General features: G+C 45.4%; 2 protein-coding genes and 1 long non-coding RNA gene across 5 annotated transcripts in view; 2 read left to right on the forward strand and 1 right to left on the reverse strand.

Moving 5' to 3' along the window:
• CA7 (carbonic anhydrase 7) lies at positions 1-12,316 on the forward strand. Of its 3 annotated transcripts, none has more exons than XM_077309959.1 (7): positions 1-93; positions 4,052-4,249; positions 5,608-5,726; positions 7,090-7,185; positions 7,844-7,906; positions 8,761-8,916; positions 9,174-12,316. In XM_077309959.1, exons 1-7 carry the CDS (start codon positions 51-53, stop codon positions 9,246-9,248), a joined length of 750 nt encoding a protein of 249 aa, XP_077166074.1. In that variant the 5' UTR covers positions 1-50; the 3' UTR covers positions 9,249-12,316. The 3 variants fall into 3 exon arrangements, with proteins under 3 accessions (XP_077166074.1, XP_077166072.1, XP_077166073.1); XM_077309957.1 differs by having other exon boundaries at positions 9,205-12,301; XM_077309958.1 differs by lacking the exon at positions 1-93 and adding an exon at positions 2,447-2,510 and having other exon boundaries at positions 9,205-12,297.
• Positions 12,291-21,755, reverse strand: LOC143823544 (uncharacterized). The gene is made up of 4 exons (XR_013226501.1): positions 21,424-21,755; positions 16,569-16,665; positions 15,414-15,492; positions 12,291-12,376 (listed from the first exon to the last, which is right to left on the reverse strand). It is a non-coding gene; the product is annotated as an uncharacterized LOC143823544 (long non-coding RNA).
• Positions 20,975-23,214, forward strand: part of PDP2 (pyruvate dehydrogenase phosphatase catalytic subunit 2) — an 8,463-nt gene continuing 6,223 nt past the window's right edge. Inside the window, exons 1-3 of the mRNA XM_077309950.1 lie at positions 20,975-21,035; positions 21,717-21,774; positions 22,213-22,278. The gene's annotated coding sequence lies outside the window, so the exon portion shown is untranslated. The remainder of the gene's footprint in view (positions 21,036-21,716; positions 21,775-22,212; positions 22,279-23,214) is intronic.

Here is a 23,214-nt window from a genome sequence, read left to right on the forward strand (position 1 = left end):
TGGGGGACGTCTTTCAAGCCGGCAGCGTTGACTGCGGGGTGTCGGTTTCCATGGAAACGTTTCCTCCAGGACTGAACTTCGTTGGTCTGAGAGGTGCCCCTGGACTCCCAGCTTTGTTCTGCTGCTTCAAGCGGTTGGTCTGAAGGAGCAAAATAAAATGTGAGTCCAGTGGCACCTTTGAGACCAGCAAAGAGTTACTCAAGGCTCTCCGGTGCATGCACACTTTCTCAGACATCATTTGGATGTTATGGCACAGTTTGCTCATTTGCTACTAATTTACTCTTGCCTTCAAGCTACACTCTTATGATCCTTGTTCTATTTTGTCTCAGGACGATGCATGCGCTCGAAAGCTCACGCCATGAATGTTGGACTTAAAAACTGGACTCAGGTTTTGTTTTGTTCTGCTGCTTCAGACCAACAGACCACTGTGCCAGTTTCTCTGTTAGACAATGTAGCTTTCTGGGAACTGTTTGCACCAGGGTAGATTCGAGTTAGGGCTCCCTTAGAGGGAGCGTTAGGGCTAGGGAAGGATTAGAGACATGGCCAGGAAACACTATGAGATGCTGGTGATGCACCTGCACAGGGAGAGGTTGGTTGCCCCAATTCCTGTGCCCGTGTTCAGATATGCTGGGGAGGCACAGCTGGACAGTTAGGTTACCCCTCTCAGGAATGCATCGCCTTCCCCCAGGATGGTTGTTTCTCACCCTTGGCTTGTTTCTCATTGTGGGACATCTTGGTCCCGGCCCTTGATACCTATATGAGGTCATCACCCTGACCTCCCCCCATCCTGTCCTGACTGATGATGTCACTCGGTTGCAGCTTAGCGAGTTCCATGCAGGTTTCTCAAGGTTAAAGTTGAATCCACTGGTTGGAAAGACCAAAGGCCAATGCGTTGAAAGAAAACCCAGTGGAATATATGCTCAAGATAGAGTGCATCCTTTTTGTTCTTGTTTATATATGCTTTCAAGAATATTAGGCTTGCAGTCAAGAAATGGATTTGTTACTTAATACTTTTCTTTCAAGCCCTGAATCAATAACTTAACCATGGCCTTGAGAGTATCTATCAATAATTCCAGTGTAACCTAAGGGGAGAGACTGTACAAGGATAAGATTCTGTTTCAGAAACATGAGCAGAGAGTGTTCCTGAGCAGAGAGCATTTCGTCTTCTAGGGCAGGGGTAATCAACCTGTGGTCCTCCAGATGTCCATGGACTACAATTCCCATGAGCCCCTGCCAGCAAATGCTGTTTGACCATCGGAAACTCTTTCTGCGATTAATCATAAGTTTTTCATCTGTGCAATTAAAATATACTTTACTAGTAGCAAACTACAGCTCTTCCTATTTTATCTTGAAAGGCCAAATTTAGGCATACCTTGGACCAGTCAGTTCTCTCAGAGCTCTCTCAGCCTCACCTACTTCACAGGCTGTCTGTTCTGTGGGGAGGAATTGTAAACTACCTTGAGACTCCTTCAAGTAGTAAAAAGGGGGGACAAAACAGCTATCAAGGGGGGGAAATCAATTACTTGATTGAAGAATAATATTTAATGAAAATTAATAACATTAATAGAAAATAGTTAAATTTGTCTAAAAGCATTTAAGATTTTGTATATAATTGACATAGTTTAATGGCAATTGCACGGAACTTCACAGCCATTTTAGTGAGTTGGGGGTTAATCCCAAAGAGAAATTTCCTGAGCCAAGCTGCTTCTGAATAAAAAATAGACTCCTGCAGAAGAGGACTGATAATCTTTTGGCAGAGATATAAAAGGGACACCTCAAGAAAACATGATTGATGGTTTGTATCTCCCATGACTTGCAGGGACAAAGACTCTCCTCTCTATGTATCTTCTTAAATTTACCCTCTAAGATTGCAGATGATAAGGTAGACCATCTGGCTAGTGTTTGAGCCAGCCTATGGCTAGGAGGAAGAGATAAGCAGCAGGAGCTGGAATATACCTGGAAACAGGAGATGCAAAAAACTCAGGGGATTTTGAGAGTACGTGATTTTCAAATTGTGCTCTTGGGTGAGCATCTTTGTTCCCTCAAGGTCCTTCTCAAAAGTAAGGCCTACATACACAGTAAGGGTGTTCCTGAACAAGATTTCACTCAAAGCTCTGGCACCGTAATCACATGCACTGAATCATCACAAACTAAGCCTTACCTGTGCCTCGGCGACCCTAAAGGTGGGGTAGAAATATCTAAACAAGCAAATGTAGCAAAACAATCCTTGCTATGATACTTATAGAGGATCAAAGGGACTCTAATCGCTACAGCAAGGAAATGCACAAATCTCCATCTACCATGGGACTCAGCTAGCATTTCTGACAGTGCAAACCGGATAGGAATGGGAATTGCTTCTGCCACTTTAAGAGACTGGCACTGTCCCACAAGGTTGCTATTATAAAGTCAGGTAAGCTGCTGTGCTTGGATTAAAGAGCTGGCAGCTAAGGAGAAAGAAGCAGGCTGCATCATGACCGGCCATAAGTGCTGGGGATACGGGCAGAAGGACGGTAGGTTTTCTGCAACCCCCCCCCCCTCCACCTCCATCTCCTCCCTTTCTCTTCCCTTCTGCTTAATCTGTTTAGAAACCCCCTGGAGATAGCGTGCCATATAAATCCAACAGGCAGGTAACTGGTTAGCCAATATAAGCAAGTCTAGAATTATTGCTTGGAACTTGCACCAATTTCATTGCCTTCCTTCCCCGCATGGCCTACCAAACACAACTCAGGATACTTTTGCCATTTCATCTGAAATGCAAGAAGTGATGCATTTTCTTGGTGACCTAGGTGACCTTTGCCCCCTTGAAAGGCCTTTCCCAATAATAACGTCCTTTTCTCTTAATGCACTCCCACACGTGCTGAAGGGAGACAGACTTTTTAATGAGTCTTGCACCAGGAAGGAAGTGCCATACCCCAGAACTGAACCCGAGGGGGCAGCAACACATACAAATAAAATAAACACAATAAAAAGGGACACCAATTAATTGTAAGAGAGGGACAGAGAACCTTGCTGTCTTCACCAATTATTTTTGTATGAGCAGTCCTGCAACTGAGCAGTGCAATGGGAGGATGGTCAAAAGTAGGGGGAAGTTATGAAAACATTTCTAAGATTCTCAAAATGCTGTAGATGTGTTAACTTTTCAGTAGGCATCTGACAAGCCCTATACACTAGCTGCACATCACACTTTGCGGCAGCAAGCTACAGAGCTTTTGGTGCCAATGACTAATAGGGAAGAATGGGAAAGGGATAATGTTTTCTCCTCAGTGGCAAAACACTGAGCGCTGGGTAAATGCATCAGGGAAAGAACATAGCTGATTTTGCAGCACCTGATTTTGCAAACATGGATTCTTTCTCTCTCTGAAAGAGCCTGGACACTGCTCAAGACTCCCTTAGAGTCTCCGCCAGTCCTAATATAAAAGACACAATGTAAGAGAGGAAATAAACCACCTAAAAGAAAAAAATGTCTGCATCATCGTCATCATCTCCAATAACACACCCAGCATTATTGTGCTGAAAGAGTCTCCAGTTTTGTAGCTGATCCAGATCTGTAGCCAGTTTGGCATGGTGGTTAAACAGCGGTGGAGTCTAAACGTGGCCACCACTCACCTGGACACCTGGGGATGCTGGGTCAGAAGTGGTTCCTGGGTGGCTGGAAGCAGCCAATGGGTTGTGGTTTCCCGCTGTTCATTGCATGGGACTGTGCCAGGTATCCTGCCATTCCGCTAGGGCCTCACTATGATTGGCCACTGGGCTGCATGGCAGGTCGAGTGGCTGAGTGGAGCATCCCCTTTATGTGGGGCCAAACGTCATCCCTTGATCTCCCCTCTGTTGTCAGTCCAAGGCCACGGGGCCAATCCCCTGATTTCTATCCCGGACTTGGCCCCCCCCCCTTAGCCTTAACCAATTATTTATACCGCAGAGCAGTGTAAAGATGACTGTCCCCCCTAACAGTGAGGCAACAGTCAAAAGACTTATGGGAACAAACAAAAAACGTTTTTTCAGTGGTTCTGAATATGTGAGTGAAGTAATGGTGGTTTTCTTTCTTTCCTAGGACCCTCTGAGTGGCACACGTCCTTCCCCATTGCCCAAGGAAACCGTCAATCCCCAATTGACATTGACTCCAAGCAAGCCGTTTTTGACCCTTGTTTGAAGCCACTCCGCGTTTCGTATGAATTGTGCACCTCTCTCTCGCTCTCCAACAATGGGCATTCAGTCACGGTGGACTTCAAGGACATTGACGACAAGGCTGGTAAGCGTTGCCAGTTACTATCACACTTCCCCCCCCCCCCAAGGGTACTTTTCTTTTGTGCCTTGCTGGTTTTTGAACTCAGCAAAGGGGCATAAACTGAGGGCATTTTCAAAGCAGTCAGGCAGCAAATACTGCATAGATTACACACAAAATCCAGCTCTAATCCAGTTCAGGTCTCTTCTTCCTTCTCTTAGACCCTCCTTCTCCTAACGGTTCATGCAAGGCCCCAGGCTAAGAACTACATGCCCCCTTGGCTCTTGCCCTTCAAGCTGAAGAAAGCTTTTAAAATGACACTGTCTATTCAAGGACATCTTATTTATTAATTTATTGCCTGTGCTTCTCCTGTGCTTCATTTTATCTTCACAACAGTCCTGTAGTATGCATTAGGCTGAGAGAGAGAGAGAAAGAGAGAGAGATCGCAGGTCACCCCGCAAACATCCATGGCAGAGTGAGGATTCAAACCTGGCTCTCCCTAGCACCTAGACCAATGCATCGTCCAACACTGTCACAAAATATAAACAAATTGTGCCAACTGCTTGTCTAATATGTATGCTATTGCTCCATCTCTTCTACTGACTTGCGAAGAGAGTTGAATTCGAAACAGGCAGACCTCTGAGAAAGTAGGAGGCACAAGAGAGAATTGGAAAGCTTTGCCTGTATCATAACATTGACCCCTTCAGTGGGAGGGGGGGAGATCCTACCTTGCCTTGATCCATGCCCAAACCCTGGCATCACGTTGCTACAGGTTCCCCCTTGACAGAGCGTAATGTGGAAAGATACCTTCAAGGCTACGGTTACAGTCTCCAGTGACAGCTTGAGAAACGTTGGTGAGGCATTCCTGATATCACTAGAGCATTATCAGGTATGGTGTTGAGTTGCAGCCGCTTGATCACTTAAGACCAGCCTAACTTGCAAAGATTTGTAGTGAGTAGGAACAGTTCTGTGAATGCCTAGCATCCAACAGGATTTCAGGGACATGGATTCCCCAAGTCTACTGCTAGAGGGGGGGTGGCCTAGAAATATAAAATATATAATAAAAATAAACAGAATGAAGCCCTCCTCCCTAAAGTTTAGCAACACTGCTGCTCAAAGGTGTCTGTTATGTATGTGGATATTTGCCCAAGCAATAGAGTTCATGCATTTGAGCTCATGCCAGGACCTGGCTCCTGGGTCCTCAATTGTGATTCATTAGAATGTTTCAAGCAGCCAATGAAGAAGAAGAAGAAGAGTTGGTTCTTATATGCCGCTTTTCACTACCCGAAGGAGGCTCAAAGCGGCTTGCAGTCACCTTCCCATTCCTCTCCCCACAACAAACACCCCATTTCACACTAACCCTTTGCTTTTCTCCCTGCTCACAGTGATTAGTGGAGGCCCCCTGGAAGACCCTTACAGACTGAAACAGTTCCATTTTCACTGGGGGAAAAGCCGGGGCTGTGGATCAGAGCATACCGTTGACGGCAGATCTTTTCCTTGCGAAGTGAGTCACAGCCCTTTGACCTCTTATGAGTGTTTATAGATTAAACCTCTGCACTGTGGTCACAAAGGAAACCATAGGGTTGCAATCTCTCATTGAAAATACCACTTATAGCATAAGAGACGGCTTACTTTTCTTGGTAGTTGTACAAAGGTGATGCATGGCATGGATTTGTTTGTGTATATTGATGCAGCACCTCCAGGTGGTTGAACACTGTACAAAAGGAAAATCTCAAAAATAAGCCCTGATTGCAGTGCTTATAATAGGAGGAAGAAATAAAAGACCAAATTCAGGTGCTGGCTGTTACATGGATGTTAATATGTCCTATAACAGTGTGACTCCATTCTAGAAACAATACTGGGTGAAACAGCTCTATGGGGGGTATTTATAACACTGTTCTATTGGGGATGTATTCCCAGTATTGTCATTTATTAAATAAGAATGTTATACAAGGACTTTTCAGGTTGAATCATAGAATCAGAATAATAGTTGGAAGGGACCTCATGGGTCATCTAGTCCAACCCCCTGCACTATGCAGGACACCCTATTGCTCAGGTGTATCAGTTGCAGCACTAACATCAAATAATGTAGTGTTAATAATAAAGTCTCCCCCCCCCCAATATATATTACTCACTCATCCTGGGATCCCCAGCCTTTCTGAACCTACAAGCACCTTTGGAATTCTGACACGGAATGGTAGGAACAGCCACAAAATGGCTGTCACAGGAGTCAATTAAAAATGGCTGCCAAATACAATAATGTCAGGGAGCCAGGTTATATATAACTAGAATAGTAACTCTGACATTTTGGGCAGAAGCTCTGTTGAACAGGATGCTTTTTAATCTGCCCATCCAGTCAGGTGGCCTGCTGGGCAAATACCCAGCTTGCTGGGGGGTAAACGGTAATGACTGGGGAAGGCACTGGCAAACCACCCTGTATTGAGTCTGCCATGAAAACGCTAGAGGGCGTCACCCCAAGGGTCAGACATGACCCGGTCCTTGCACAGGGGATACCTTTACCTTTTTAAAGAATGCTGTGATGAATCCACTCTGTAGGAAGTGGTCTCATCCTTCATGCTGTTCCAGAATGGACCCAAGGCTTTGGTCCAAAACCCCTACTGAATTCTGCCACGATGGGTTGATGAGCCTGGGTCTGAAACAGGAGTTTTCCTTTGTGTTTAATATCATTGCCAACGGTTTCAACAGAGCAATGACCTCCGGAGCTTCATCGGCTTCCCAGAAAGTTTGGCAGCTTTACAGTTCTCCGCAGAGCCAAGCGTTGGCTGCCTTTATTGCTTATAGAATGTAATCAGCTTTGCCCTTGTCAGGCAACATTTACAGTAATGATGTATAACTCACTTTACCAGCTCCACTTAGTTCACTGGAACGCCGGGAAATACAGAACTTTTGGAGAGGCGGTGGAGGCTCCGGATGGCTTAGCAGTGGTTGGCGTTTTCTTAGAGGTAAGACCCACAGGAGTAGTCACTTCTGCATGGAGAGGTGTTACATTGCCCACTGCTTAAGATCCAAAGTACATGTTTGGGAAGTGGGATTTGTGGGAAAATAGGATGCCTAACAAAACGAAGCATATAAATAGCCCTTTTAGTGCTTCATGTCTGCATCATCACAGGAATCTCCAATACAGTCTTGGAAGGTAGGCTGGGGATGTGCTATAGAAGGGAACTTCCTGCATTGGACATCCCAGGCTAGCCTGATCTCAGAAGGTCTCAGAAGCTAAGCAGAGTCCGTCCTGGTTAGCATTTGGAGGGGAGACCACCAGGGATGTCTGGGATCGCTGTGCAGAAGCAGGCAACATCAAACCACCTCTGTCCCTTGCCTTGACAATCCTATTTGGTGGCCCTGTTTTGACCCCCTGGTGAACTGGCACCAAAACTGGCTGAGATGAGATTTGAACCGGCAGCCTTTTGGATCCTAACTTTGCCTCATGGCACCTGTGCTACCCAAGCCAGCTATGAAACCAAAATATTTGAGTAAACTGTAGCTATGTACTTTTACTGTTCGCCTTGGGGGCACAAACTGACCTCCAATCCGCTGCAACGGTCATCGTCTCAAAAAAATCTATGTTCTTATACATCTCCTTTTGTCATTTTAAATTCCTAGATTGGCAAAGAGCATACCGGTCTGAGCAGATTAACTGATGCCTTGTACATGGTTAAATATAAAGTAAGTCTTGCATTGAAACTTTTAAAAAGTCATCTTTTTTTATTTCTACCTTCAGACATTGAAAGGGTACAGAGGAGAGCGACGAAGATGATCTGGGGCCAAGGGACCAAGCCCTATGAAGATAGGTTGAGGGACTTGGGAATGTTCAGCCTGGAGAAAAGGAGGTTGAGAGGGGACATGATAGCCCTCTTTAAGTATTTGAAAGGTTGTCACTTGGAGGAGGGCAGGATGCTGTTTCTGTTGGCTGCAGAGGAGAGGACACACAGTAATGGGTTTAAACTTCAAGTACAACGATATAGGCTAGATATCAGGAAAAAAATTTCACAGTCAGAGTAGTTCAGCAGTGGAATAGGCTGCCTAAGGAGGTGGTGAGCTCCCCCTCACTGGCAGTCTTCAAGCAAGGGCTGGATGCACACTTTTCTTGGATGCTTTAGGATGCTTAGGGCTGATCCTGCGTAGAGCAGGGGGTTGGACTAGATTGCCTGTAAGGCCACTTGCAGCTCTATGTTTCTATGTTCCTCTTTACACAGTACATAACTAAACTGGGGAACTCACTGCCACAGCAGCAGCCAAGTTACAAAGGGAGTGGATGGTCTGTATGGCCCCTTCCAACTCTATGATTCTATGACATTGTTAGTAGGGCAGCCAGCCCCTGTTATGGTGACTGAAGTTCACCATAAGCTTTAAGCTTGTCAATTTCAGTGAAACTTGGGCTGTGAGCTTCTCAATTTCAGCCAGCAATTCTGATCAACCGTTCTGGTTTGGGCTACACAAGAAGAATCCAGGAAGTTTTGAATGTACTGTTTGCATTACTCCCCCACCCCCATCCTAATCCCTGTTCATCTCTTCTTTAGGGAACAAAGACTCAATTTAAGTGCTTCAGCCCAAGAAGTCTTCTGCCTTCTTGTCTAGATTACTGGACATATCCTGGATCCTTGACAACACCTCCCCTTAGTGAGAGTGTGACTTGGATAGTCCTGAAGGACGCCATTAGGATATCTGAAAAACAGGTAAACCCGGAGACTTGTATCCCTTTGTTTGATGTTTGCAATAAGAGCCACTGTAGATAATTAAGATGTTGAACTAGATGGGTGCCCAGGGCATTGTGTGGCTAGGGTGCCAAATAACCCTTGGGCCAGCCCTGGATGGATCACCACACCAAGTAAATTTCAACCTGGGGAGGCTGGTCACCATGCCGAAAAGGGAATTCCTTTGAGCCCATCTGCTCGTTGCAAATAACTGGCCGTTGTCTGTGATGCTTTTCCAGAGCAATAATGCTACTGTGCCTGACTTCACAGATGGGGAAATTCCGAACCCTTCTGTTTACCGCAGAGGAGGATGAAAAGATCCACATGGTGAATAACTTTCGCCCCCCACAGCCTCTTAAGGGGAGAGTCGTACGTGCGTCTTTCAAGGTCTGAAGCCCGGCGAGTGGACTTCAAACAATCCAAAGTGCTTTGGTACCTGCAAGAACTGGATAATTGGGCTTCAGATTAGCTCTCCAGATCAAAGGGGCCACTAGGCATTAAAAGCATTTGATCCAAGGGCCAATTAAATGAGGACACCAGTTACAGAGCGGTAGATGCAGTGCTCATGCTAACCCATGCTCTCTTGCAAGGCAAAGCATTTGTCTTCCAGAGAACCTCAGCTTTCATTTCTTACAGGAAAGTTTCTAGCTCTCATGGTGGCAGAAAGAAGCTTTTTTTAAAGGCATTGTTGAGGTCTCAGAAGCTAAAAGCTGCCTTTAGCAGGGTCTCTGGGAGTCACAACAACAGCTTCCTGCAGCAACCTTTCCAGCCAGCCAAGCTCTGAACAGAAGTTCTTCTTCTGAACCCTGGGAGTAAACAAATGCGGCCACCATATTGCAAATGTTGCAAATTGTGCACGTCAAATTGTGTGGCTGGCAAGATTCTTACTACCTAACTCCATGCGTAGTTACTTGGAAATCACGTCCCACCCTGTTCAATATAGCATATTCCTAAATCTGTGTGTACAGGACTGCATAACCAGACGGTTTGCTGCGCAGCCCTAAACATCCTTTTAAGTTGATTGACTTCAGTGGATTTTGAAGGGTGTAACTCGGCCTCAGACTGCCCTGCTGGATAACTAGGTGTTTCCGACAGCAGCCGTTCTACTGGCCTCATAGCATAGGCCTTGGCAGATTCAGATATGGGAAGGAGAAAGAGACCCACATACTTTTGTAAAGGGAGGACATGAGAATTAGCCATGCTGGATCATATCAAAGGCACATCTAGTCCAACCTTCCAGCCAGCTACCTCCAGGGAGACTATGACGGTTGATATAATCCCCAACCACTGATATAATGAGGCATACTGCTCCTGGTGCTGGAGGGGTTGGCTAGCCATCATAACTATTAGCTGGTATTAACTGATAGCACCATCCTGCATGAATTTGTCTACTCCCTTTGTAACTTGGCTGCTGCTGTGGCAGTGAGTTCCACAGTTTAGTTATGTACTGTGTAAAGCGGAACATAGAAACATAGAGCTGCAAGTGGCCTTACAGGCAATCTAGTCCAACCCCCTGCTCAATGCAGGATCAGCCTCAAGCATCCATGAGAAGTATCTGTCCAGCTGCTGCTTGAAGACTGCCAGGGAGGGGGAGCTCACCACCTCCTTAGGCAGCCAATTCCACTGAGTTACTCTGTGAAATTTGTGTTCTGATATCTAGCCAGTATTGTTATACACTTCGTTTAAACCTATTACTGCAGGTCCTATCCTCTGCTGCCAACAGGAACCACTCCCTGCCCTCCTCTAAGTGACAACTTTTCAAATACTTACAGAGAGCAATCATGTCCCCTCTCAGCCTTCTCTTCTCCAGCCTGAACATTCCTAAGTCCCTTAGGCTTTCCACATAGAGCTTGGCCAATGAGGCCTTGTTTTTAGCTGTCGTAAATATCCTACCCATCAGCTTCAGCGGATGACCCTGGCTTCTAATATTCAGAGCCACCAGGGAGCCATTTATACTGGTGTAAACCTGGGCGACCCTGGGGCAAGAACAATAAGAGATGCAATAAGCAATCCGATGAGACAGACCAATGGAAAGTGGAAAGTAACTTGGGAATGGAAGGCCCTGCAGTTTCTCTAATTAAAATGAATGAGTCAGTGAAAGTAATCTTTTCACAGTCCTGCACATCGTCCACCGCTGTAGCTATAAAAGGAAAGGAGGTTTTACTTGACCAAGTCATAGCACGGCTCATTGCGTCTGGCTGGGCTGCATTGTCCTTGCTTCTTGGTGATTAAAACTGCTTATACAATTGACTTTGAACCTTTTCCCGGAGAGAGACCCAAACTCTGTATCTGCCCTAGCTGAGCTTCCTCTGAATCTAGAGCATGGACCCAGTCATACCATTCTGTTCTTGCCTAATTTTTCTGCAGAAAGAATGAGCAAAGGCGTGGGAGGAGTAGTGTTCCTCTTTCCTTGAATTCCATCTGCGTTCTGGAGAAGTGTTGATGCAACTGGGCAGTTCCATTCTGAACTTGCTGGGTTCTGAGAACATCTCCTAGACTGTAGCTTTCAATTTGGTACAGAAGAGGAAGAAACATAACGGTGAACAAGGGAGGGGGTATGGCTCATGGACAGAGCATCTGCTAGGCATGCAAAGGGTCCCAGGTTTGATCTCCTGGTAAAAGGACAAGATAGTAGGTGAGATCCAGGAAAGTCAGTGCCAGTCTGATTAGACAATATGAGATGGCCCAAGGGCCTGATTCGGTATAAGGTAGCTTTGTGTGTTCATGTTAGGGATGCCATTATCCAGGTGGGACCTGGGGATCCCCTGGAATTACAGGTCCTCTCCAGACTAAAGAGATCAGTTTCCCTGGAGAAAACGGCTGCTTTGGAGGGTGGAATCCATAGCATTATACAACACTGAGGTCCCTTTGCACCCCAAATCCTGACCATTCCTCTCTCCACCCCAAAGGCTCCCAGTGTTTTCCAACTCAGACCTGGCAATACTGGTTCATGTAAACTCCATTACCAATACACTCACTGGGGAATTTTTGTCTAATTGAGCTGCTGGGGAATCCTAACAATGCTGTTTCAAAACCACTGTTTGGTCGCAGAAATTCTAATGGTTGGAGTATCAGGCTAGGATTGGGGAGACCCAGGTTTGAACCCCCACTCTGCTGTGGAAGCTCATTGCATGACCTTGGGCCAGTCACACAGACTTAGCCTAACCTACCTCACAGGGTTGTTGGGAAGGTAAAACGGAAGAGGGAGTGATGTAAGTTGCTTCATATCCACATTTTGGGAGAAGGTGTGCTCTAAACTATCATTATAAATGAACACAATAATTAGAATTAATGCATCAATGAATGAATAAAAGAATGACAAATGAATAATATAAAACAATGCAATAAAGCTATTTCTCTGTTTAAAAGATGTGCATCTTGCCTTTTCTTCTTAGACCCAAGGTGGTTCATCAAACCGGAAGGACACAAAAACGGAAGTCCACTAACAAAAACAAAGATCCAAGACAGAAACTTGAAAAATGATACAAATTACAAACACAGAGAGGTTTTAAAAACAACTGTACAAGTTAAATAAGAACTCCCTGGTGCTTCCCTTTCAGCTTCCTTTTAAGTACATCCCTCGTTTTTGTAAGGCTCCCTCTTTTGAAATCAAATGTTATGGGTTTGGACTTCAGGGGGAACTTTCTGTTGACATGAAGGCTGAGCTTAATAACAGTGTGGTCCCTATTCCCAGTTGATGCAACAACCTCTGCATCTCTCACTGGGACCGGAGTCCCACTCAGAACCAAGTCCAAGGTCATTGCCCTCTTTTTTGGCCTTCGGCCCCGCAGGGGCTAGATTGCCACTGTATGAAACAGGAAGTAGGACTGGCTAGACTGTTGGTGTTATCCAACAGGGCTTTTCTGGCATCTCTACATTATGATCTGTTCCGAACAAAGCCATTTCAATACTCCCTCGAAACAACGCTACTTCAAAACAATTAGTCTGCAAATGCCACCTAGTGGCCTCGATTCACTTGGTTACTTCTTGTTGGCTCTGCTTCTGTTCCCTCCTTGACCGTTTATGCACTGGAGGTTTCATGCTGAGCTACAGGCTGGGGTTTTAGTTGTGGCAGGTTGCCCCACCTCTTCCTGCATCCACACGGGGGAGCATTTGGCCCAGTGCACCTAATCTGCTCCCTATTTGTGTTCCTGCATGAGAGCTGGGGCAGTGACGTGCCCAGTGCATAAACGGTCCTTGAGAAGCAGCCTTGCTGCCTGGAAAAATCTTGATCAGAATGGAAGCCATTTCAAAGGGCTCTTTTTGCTCATTGTGCTCCAACTGGCAACACAATCACAGCTAGGCCCATCTCAAGTGGGTTGCTGTGCTGGTCTGCGGTAGCAGAGCAACATTCAGGTCCAGTAGACGAAGAGAGTTTGTCTTATACCGTGGATATCTTGTTGGTCTTTAAGGTGCTGGGGAGGGAGGCATGGAAAGCACCCTGAAGTCCCAGCCAACTTATGGCTACCCCATAGGGATTTTCAACTCTGGATTTTCTTGTTGGACTCCCATCCGAGTGTTTACCAGAACTGACGATGCTTAGCTTCTGAAATATGATGAGGTAGGACTAGCATGCACCATCAGATCGGAGCCTTTAAAATGTTGCTGGATTTGACAACAACTGTAAGGGTAGTCTTGTAATTCTTGATATCCCCCCCCACCCCCCAAAAAAAGATTTGGGATATTTCCATCGTGGAACCCCGGAGAGACAACCAGTAGTTTCAAAAAGGAGCTGGGCACAATCTCTCTGTAGTACCAGCATCATGTGAGACCCATGCTAGGTGTGGATGATCTGTAGGCAGGTGCAAATGACAAAGTACAGCAAGGAGACTTTTGCAGTGACAGAGAGGTTGAGGAGATAGGCAAGGGAATGTGGCAAGACAAGCCAGAGTGGTTGGTTGCACGATAAGGTCAGGTCCCATATCACATGTTTCTGGTGAGAGTTTTCAGCAACACCCTCTGAAGGCATTCAAGGTCATCCTGGAGCGGAACCAAAGTTATTGCAGCCAGCTTTCACTTCCTAGCTGATCTCATATTGTAAACATTCCCTGTATATCTGGACTTGCATTTCCAGACATACTACCTTGGAGGCCGGTCCCTTTTTAATGTTGCTCCAACTGCAGTCAGCTCTTGCTCAATCTGTGAAATCCCGATTAGCTAAAAACCTGTATATTTGACAGGTGAGTGATTTGGTGGGTGGCAATGGGTGTTCCAGCTGCCCTTCCCTCTGCTTGTTTCCTGAGGTCAAGTTTCTTTGCAGTCTGGAAAAACGAAGAACTTCTCTCCTCTCCAGTCCCTTTTGAAGTGGAGAATCAAGCCAACCCATGTCTAATTCTGTGGATTTCCCTGTCTATTTCATTTTTACCCTGATTAAAATGCACTGTCCCCCCCCCTAACTGTATTTATGTCATTTCCCCAAAATATCAATGAAAATGAATGATTTTCTTCAGGCTGAATAATAACACCACAAAATAATAATTTAACTTTTAAACTTCTTTCCCAATATTTGTCAAAGGCTCTGAGCAGACACAGATGTAGCAGTCTTCACGACCATTGGCCTCCGAATGGTTGTGAAATTAGTGTTTAATAACTTGAACTGGACATAAACTGGATATGTCTTCATGTCTGCATGCTATCTGAATTGTGTCTGCATGATACACCACCCACAGGCTCCACGCAGAACTTCCTTTTCCCCCTGTCCAGTGGCAATTGACTTATGGTGACCCTGTAGGATTTTCAGGGCAAGAGCTAATTTGCCATTGCATGTCTTTGCAATGCAGCCCTAAACTCCCTTGCTGGTCTCCTATTCCCATAGTAACCATGCATCGCTTCCAAGATCGAATGAAATTGGGCTAGTCTGGGCTATTCAGAGCAGGGCAAACCATCCAATCAAGGCAAAGAAGAAGTTTATTCCTAATGACCGTTTATGCACTGGAGGTTTCATGCCGGGCTGCAGGCTGGAGTTTTAGTTGTGGCAGGTTGCTCCACCTCTTCCTGCACCCACACGGAGGAGCATTTGGCCCAGTGTGCCTCATCTGCTCCTGATTTGTGCTCCTGCATGGGAGCTGTGGCAGTGAAGTTCCCAGTGCATAAACGGTCAATAAGGGACATTCAGATTTCACAGCTCAATATCAGGCTCTGAAGGCCTGGATTCATTATTGCCATTTCCGCACTGGAGGCTTCACACCGTGCTGCGGCTTGGAGTTTGAGGCAAGGCAGGTTGCCCCACCTCTTCCTGCTCCCACACAGAGGAGTATTTGGCCCAGTGCACCTTGTCCGTCCCGGGTTTGTGCTCCTGCACGTGAGCTAGGGCAGCAAAGTTCCCAGTAAAATAGACTGCAGATCCAAATAGTAATTGGGCATTCATTTGGGGCCTGTAGGTATTGTCCCTAGCCAAACGCCAGAATCCAAGAATATCTAAACTGCATGTGCAGCTGGCATCAGGTGTGGCTAACAGAAAGAGAAAGAAAGGCACAAACCTATTGTAAATGATGGTTGGGAAACATGAATATGACCAAAAGGAACTTGCATGGTTGAAATGAAGACTGAATATCAGATCTGGAGAGATGGGAAAAGGATAAAAATATAAATACATGCCAACCACCTAGGGCCCAAACATAATTTCTGTGTGTTCAGTACAAACATACCGAAAGACCTGTTCTGACCAGTGGCTTTTCAATTAACTTTTTGTATACCTTCTCTATTTACTCTCTTTGAAGTGTGTTTGCATGTGCTGAGGCTACAGAACGTGCTGGGTACTGCTTATGTTGTGGGCTCAAAGGCTAGAGTTTGCTCTGATAAAACCAGAGGATGTTTGGCCACACCTGGAATTTTGAGCCAATCTGTTTGGCCCAGCCTGAACAGAAAGTACATCCATGCATTTATTTAAAAGCACATTGCACTGGCTGTAACTCCTGCACAGCTGGAAATATTTCTGTACACGTTCACTTACCACCGTAGGCTGGTAATTGGGTCATCAAAGATACAGGAGTTGTTTATGCCATTTACCAAAATATATTTATGAATGTGAAAGGTTTTATGTGTCCTCTTCGCTTCTGATCAACTTAGGCCCTAAGGACCCCGGGCTTCTTAACACAGAACCAATATGGTGTACACAGGGCCCAGCCTGTAAACCAGTACTATGATAATGACACTACCACAGTATTTGACATTTAAGAAATCAAATGGAAATTTTCTTTTTCCTACCCATAATGCATGAGGTTGAATACCCAAAGGAGTCTCAAAGCGGCTTACAATCACCTTCCCTTTCCTCTCCCCACAACAGACACCCTGTGAGGCGGGTGAGGCTGAGACAGCCCTGAGATTACTGCTGGGTCAGAACAGCTTTGTCAGTACTGTGGCAAGCCCAAGGTCACCCAGCGGATTGCATGTGGGGGAGGAGTGGGGAATCAAACTACTACACCAAATTAACCAAATTTGTGGCAGGGCTAAAGGTGTTGAGAGTCATAGCTCACTTTTTCAGATATCTTTAAGGTACTATTGGATTCCTACTCTTTTCTACTGTCTTGAAATGTTTAATCCTCTCTAAAAAAAAATCAGGGGAGAAACACACAACAATGTCAATGTGATCCACAAGGCCTCTTTCACATTCCTGAAAATCTGCCAATACTCACATTGTGAAATGTTCTAAATCAGGCTATTATTTGGAGTGCATGCTGACAGTTGCGCTAACTTTAATTCTAGAAGAGTAATTGTGTTGGTCTTTCTCAGCTGAAAGAAAGAGAAAACGAATGAACAAACAAACACCATGACACTAAAAAAATGCCAATCTACACTAGTTATAATGACTTTGTACCAAACAAAGGGCATAGTTTTCCTCAGAGAATCCTGGGACTTGTCACTGAAAATTCTGTTAGAGATCCTCAGAGTTGTAGAGCTGGCTTTTCCTGGGGGGGAAGGAAATGGCAAAGGAAGAGTCGCTGAAAATATACTTGCTTTGCCTTAAATTATGATTTGGTTTAAGCCAAGCCACTGCTTCTCTTCCAGTGAACTGTACCCCATTTCTCCAAAATTTGCAGCCTCTCTTACTGACTGTCTGAGCAAAACTTTTCAGGGTCAGCTGGAGCAGAACAAATAGCACTTCTTTCGAAACATCAGCATTTTCTGTGTACAGTGGAGCATATAGGTATGAACTTTCTTTTAGAGTTTAGCAAGGTTATCAAGAACTTTTTAATGTGTTTCTGATGGCCAGGGAGCAGGGCAAATATTGATTCTAAAAGATGCTAAGCACAGGTTTTTTTTTGGGGGGGGGGTTATTCAGGGTTGGGACTTTTCTCAGGTGTTTTCTCCACTTTGCGGCCCTTTGTTAAACAGAGTGAGTTTCCCTACGTACTGGATAGGTAAAACAGATTAAGAAATGTGTTTGCAGAGTTTAACTCAAAATTCTGTCCTGTTTCACGTCACACAGCTCTTCCTTGAGCAGAAACGACAAAGCTGGTGCAGATATTGCTTTTTCACTCATGCAAGACATTTCTGTTTGTAGTACTGAGGCCCTGCTTTGACTCACACACACAAATAATCCTGTTATGCCTCCTCTGAATCGCTCTTCTATCATTGCTTCCCGATACACGGTTTCTGTGCTGGGATCACAGGCGCTTTTTATAGCTAGCTGTGCTGTCACTTGAGGCTAAACACAAGGATAAATGATCTTCTGGCAGTTCATTCCCGGGACACTGGGCTTAATCTGGATGAATTATATAATGGAAAAAGACATTTCTGTGGAAATTTCCTAGGTAGTAAGTAAGGGGGGGGGCGTGGCACTGGCTGCATCGGCCTGGAACAGCCAATTTGGACAGCGCCGCACACAACTCCCCCCATCACAAATTTTGTTAGGCTGTAAGGTGCTCCTGGACTCTTTTCTATTGTGAGAGATGACACTGTGAACTGCCCATTGGAGAGAAAAAAGCCAAGCATAACTAAATAATTAAACTTTGTTGCTCATGGTTTTGCTGTAAATGCAGTGCACTGTTAATGGACGGTCCCTACTTTTATTGCATGTATGTAGAGATTCAAATGGGTAGCCTTGTTGGTCCAGTGGCACCTTTAAGACCAACACAAGAGTTATTCAAGGCGTGAGCTTTTGTGGGCATGCACACTTCCTCAGACCATGGAACAGGGATCATAAGAGTAGATATAAGTAGAAAATAAATTAGCAGCAAATTAGTAAACAGCACCGTAAGTCCAAGTATGCAGCACGATAATTCATTGCTAGAAAAGCCAATCAATCCTATGGGTTCCATTGTCCTTTACAAAAACATTGTGGCAGTAAAAATGTAAAGTTAGTGATTAATGGCAGACACTTTCCCAGTTGTGAAAAGTAATTTAATGATGCAATACAACAAGATTTGAGTCCAATGGCATCTTTAAGACCAACGAAGTTTTATTCAAGGTGTGAGCTTTCCTGGGCAAGCACACTTCCTCAGACAACAAATCAAAAATCATAAGAGTACAGAGCAAATTAGTAGCATCTCTCCTTATATCTGTACTCTTGTGATTTTGCTCCATAGTCTGAGGAGGCGTGCACACCCACGAGAGCTCACACCTTGAGTAAACCTTTGTCGGTCTAAAACAGGGGTAGTCAAACTGCGGCCCTCCAGATGTCCATGGACTACAATTCCCATGAGCGTTTGCTGTCAGGGGCTCCTGGGAATTGTAGTCCATGGACATCTGGAGGGCCGCAGTTTGACTACCCCTGGTCTAAAAGGTCCCTTTGGACTCAAATCCTCTTGTGTGTTCCCACGTCGATTTCTCCTGGCGCCGCAGCGAGAGAGGCAGGCGGCCGACGAAAGGCAACGCCAGCCCTGCGCGGATGCAGCCAGAGAAGCCGCCTTAGCGAAAGCCGCTTTCCTCGCCGCGGCCCACAGGCTTCCGGGCGGCCGGGAAAGACCCGAGTCCGGCCCAGCGCCGGCCCCCGAGGCGGAGCCGCGGGAAGGGCGAGGTGAAGCGAGGGCGGCGGGAAGGCTGACAGGCTAACAGGCCAGGACTGGCGGCGAGAGGCTCGGCCGTGGGGAGCGGAGGGTAAGCCGAGGCGGCAACGGGGGAGGAAAACGGGCGCCGGCGCAGGGATTTCTAAGGGGAAGGTGTGGCGCGGCCCATGCTGGGCGCCTTTCTCGGGAGTCAGCCGCAGCCAGGCCAGCGGGGCTTGCTAGACGAGTAAGGCGGCGGCCACTGAGCCTCGGCGCCGGCGGAGATTTGACCAGAGGGTTTCACCACGCGCCCCTCCTTGGGAGATCGCTCCGCCGGCATGCTCGGCAGAGGCCGCGGCTCCGCCCACTCCCGGCCGCGGCGTCTTCCTCACGCCTCTCTCCGTGGCCAATGGCGTCGCGGCCTGGGGGCGGGGCTGAGCCGCTCGGTCCGCGCTTCCAGCAGGGGGTGCTGCGGTCTATATAGTGCGCAGAAAGCGCATTCTGCGAGGTGTGCGGAATGTATCGCGCGTGCCTTTTCCTTGCGGGGGGGGGAGAGAGAGGAGAGACCACCCTGCTGTTTTAAGTTAGGAAATAGATTTTTTATTTTATTTATCATTTTCTTATATTTATTTATATACCACTTTCCCTGGTGACTCAGGCGTTGAATTGTATCTATTTCTATGGAAACCGCCTAGATACAATTCAACAGAAGCAGGTAAATCTTAAGCGTGGGGGGCTATGACATGTAGCTCATGAAGTACCAGTAACTCGTGCATTCTGTAGGAAACCCAGGAAAAGACTGAGAAAAGTTCTGCTCCAAACTTCCTCCTCTCCAAAACGTTTATTTCATACAATTTTCTTCTTAATGCCACCTAGCCGATAGCGCCAGTTCTGGCATGCTTCCTAACCCATGTTCTACATGTAGTACAGAACAAAACTTGGTAATGTGCCAGGCATGGGGGGGAGTAACTCAGAATATTGCTCATTATTCAGAAGGGGCTGTGTCATTAAAGAAAAGATTGACAACTCCTGATCTAAATTGTTCCTCTTGGTTGCTGATTATTCCATTTGTAAGCTGCAGTCTTGATAGGTCAGTTTCTATGCTCTTTATATGGGTATACAACACCCATCTGTATTTTTGTAATGTGGCAGCAGCTGACTAGATGTCAGTTGTGTTCCTGCTGTAAATGTTGGATTCTCTCGTGTGTTGTCCTTTTAATTCTTCTTTTCCCTTCTCCTGCCCGTTTCCTTTTGCAAACCGTGGCTGGCATTTCTGGCTCTGCCAAGCTTTCCGGCAGCTCTTTAGCAGTAGCGTCTTGAGAAAAAGTCAACAAAGGGATTTGCTCCCAGGCAGCTGTGCTTTATCAAGTTCTAAATTAATGTTACCTCGGCTGACCCCCTGCTGATCATATGACACAAAGCATACTCTGCTGAGGCAGATGGGGGAAGGAGGGCTTTGGCAAAATGCAGTCTTGTATTCATTTGCATGGTGTTAGAGGAATGGAAAAGCTTCTTATTTTTGAGGGATTAACAACTGGGGTTGTTTTAGATTGACACCAAATTGGGGAATCTCAAAAAACTTGTGGGCTGGGGGCGCAAAGCATTCATTAGGGAACAAGAATTGGGGGGGGACTAATGGTCTTTTGAAAGTGCTGTTTGGGGGGAATAGCAGAAGAGGCAGTCCCATAGATATAAGAGTCCCAGACCATTAAGAGCTTTAAATGTTAAAGTCAGAACCTTGAATTTGATTCAGTCTCCAATGTAGAGTTAGTGCAGCTGGGAGAGCACTGGTGTAATCTCTGCTCTCCACTGAACCTCACTGAATCTCCACTAATAGTAAGATCTCAAGCTGCTGCGTTCTGGACCAGTTGGAGATTCTGGATCATCTTCAAGTGCAGCCCAGTGTAGATCAAGTTACAAAAGTCTAGTCTGGAGATGGCCATTACATGGATCACAGTGGCAAATTTTCCTGCAAACTTGGGAGTTATTTTGAGCATGCAAAAACCCTCACCGTGTGCTGCTTAGGTCTGCTGCTTGACAGCTTCAATTTGACTGTATTTGATAAATGCTACATTTTATCTTCCCCTTTAAAAAGCTATTTTGATTTGTATTAGGTTTTCAAGAAGGATTGGTGGCATACCAAAATAAAGAGCAGGATCATGGACTGTTAACAAGGTAACTTAAATAGTTGTATGTTCAGAAAATGTTATGTGCTATCTCTCCAGTGACCTTCTCGAGGTGACTCAGGAGGCAAACTATTTTCAGAACTTGTGAGAAAAGCAAGTTAAAAGTATTTCAATTGAGATCACTCTCATCACTTGGTTTGATTGGTTTCTGCAAACAGAAGGAAACCATCTTGGCAGCAGGTGGAAAAGAGGGAGGGAAGAGACCGTGGGGGTGAAAATGCAGGGGAAGGGAGCAGTGAAAAAGCTAGTTAGTCATATAACACACAAAATGCAACAGCCTTTCTTAGCACAAATAAAACAGACAGCTGGCGGAAGCACAAAAGGAAAACAGGGAAAGGTTACCGTCTGGTGTGAAAAGCACTGTTAATGACACCTACCTTCAGGCAAAGTGGCAGGTTCCATCAGTAAGACTTGCATGCAGATTTGTAATTTTGGGTTAATGGTGCTATCCTAAAGAAAAGTTATATACCTGAAATAAATGAGTTTATCCAGGGGTAATTCATCTTAGGACTGCACTGTAAATCTTGAAAGGAGATAAAAGAGATTGGCTGTGCTCCAGGGCTCACGAAGACCTTGTCCCCTGGCTCAGAGACACCGTCTGTTGACTTAACTCCACCTTCGCTAAAGCCACTGCTGCAACGTTTCATTCTTCTCTGTTCATGCCGTGCAGGAGAGGCAAAGGGCCGATTCAGAATCTGATCTTGCTGCTCTGGAGAAAACAGCGAAAAGTAAGTTAGGGGCTGAAAATCCTTGCTTGTGCAGAATTATCACTTTGCCTTCAGTTACTTCAAGACATGGAGAAAACAATTTGAATTATGGATTGAAATTACAATAGGTTTACATGCTGTTACGCATCAATAAACTACTTTATTGATGAAAACTAGCCAGTGAAATGGTGCTTTCATCTTGAGAGGAGCTGTTTAATTGCACTTTTTACTGATAACTGCATTTTGATGTGTCAATTCCACATGAGCTGCTTTGAACTGGTGGGATTAAGCAAAGAAGAAATACAAGAATAATTCCATTGAGAAGAAATATAAAAATAGCTCCATTGTACAACTTCTTGTGCTTGATTAGCAAATTATTTGGAAATGTTTGCCTAGTGAATGGCATGTGGGATATACTGGTCATTTATCTGGAAACTTTTTCTTTTCACCATCTTGCAGATTTAAGAACTGGTCTGCTTTCGGCAAATGCGCAGCCATTACCAAGAAGTTTCCAGTAACTAGACCGTAAGTGCACATTTGGAAAAAACAATTTTCTCATACCTGTGTAAACTCTTTTTGTATGGAGACCAACCTTCCATAAACATTGAAGTCCCTGGAAATGCTTGTAGGGATGTTTAGGGCTGGGGTTTATAGCTGGAGTTGTCCCACAGATTTCAGTGGAAAGACTGCAGCAGTGTTTAAAACGTGTTTAAAACGTGGCACAAGAGAAGAATGAAAATAGGTAGGTTTGCCTATTTGAAAAGAGATCACTTTTGAAAATTGTATAAATAGTTTATATAAAATCTGAACAAGCTGTAAGCTGTTGAACCGGAGGTATGTGTACTTCATTTTTGTTTACTTTGTGTGTACCCTGCCTTTCTCCCCAATGGGGACCTAAAGCAGCTTACATCATTCTCCTATCTTGCGTTTTATCCTCACAACAACCTTGTGAGGTAGGCTAGACTGAGAACGTATGACTAGCCCAAGGTCACCCAGCAAGCCATGGCAGGGTAGGGATTCAAACCTGGGTCTCCTAGATTCTTGTGTGGCACTCTTTCTAACAGCCTCGTTGCTGAGAGCCGGAGAAGGAACAATGAATGGATGGATGGTTGTGAGTTGCCCCTTCACTTCCCCAGATTTGGCGCAGTGTGTTCCGGCTTGCAGAATTACAAGCCTTGCCAGCCTGCGTTGAACTGATGGAATGCAAACAGTGATAAAAACATGAATTATTTTTACGTTCATTTTTTTAGTAAACACAAGTATATGGCAATGAAAGCATGAATTATTTTCATGTTCCCTTTTTGGTGAGCACAAGTGAAAAATCACTGTACACTCTCCAGAGTTTGAGTTTTTAGGCACACACGTAGCAAGATGGGTAAATGTTCACAAAGCGCCAACCTCAAAATATTTTTTAAAAGGAAGCATTTGAATAGTTGCAGCACAGCGGACATTCTAAGGAAT

This window comes from Paroedura picta, chromosome 14 (assembly GCF_049243985.1).
Source record: "Paroedura picta isolate Pp20150507F chromosome 14, Ppicta_v3.0, whole genome shotgun sequence".
NCBI classification, from domain to species: domain Eukaryota; kingdom Metazoa; phylum Chordata; class Lepidosauria; order Squamata; family Gekkonidae; genus Paroedura; species Paroedura picta.

Excerpts from the sequence above, each read along its gene's own strand:
- CA7 (XM_077309957.1), top strand. The coding sequence starts at position 51 with ATGGAAACGTTTCCTCCAGGACTGAACTTCGTTGGTCTGAGAG. Across the intron at positions 4,250-5,607 it reads GGACATTGACGACAAGGCTG|TGATTAGTGGAGGCCCCCTG; the intron begins GTAAGCGTTGCC and ends CCCTGCTCACAG. Across the intron at positions 8,917-9,204 it reads TTAGGATATCTGAAAAACAG|ATGGGGAAATTCCGAACCCT; the intron begins GTAAACCCGGAG and ends CTGACTTCACAG.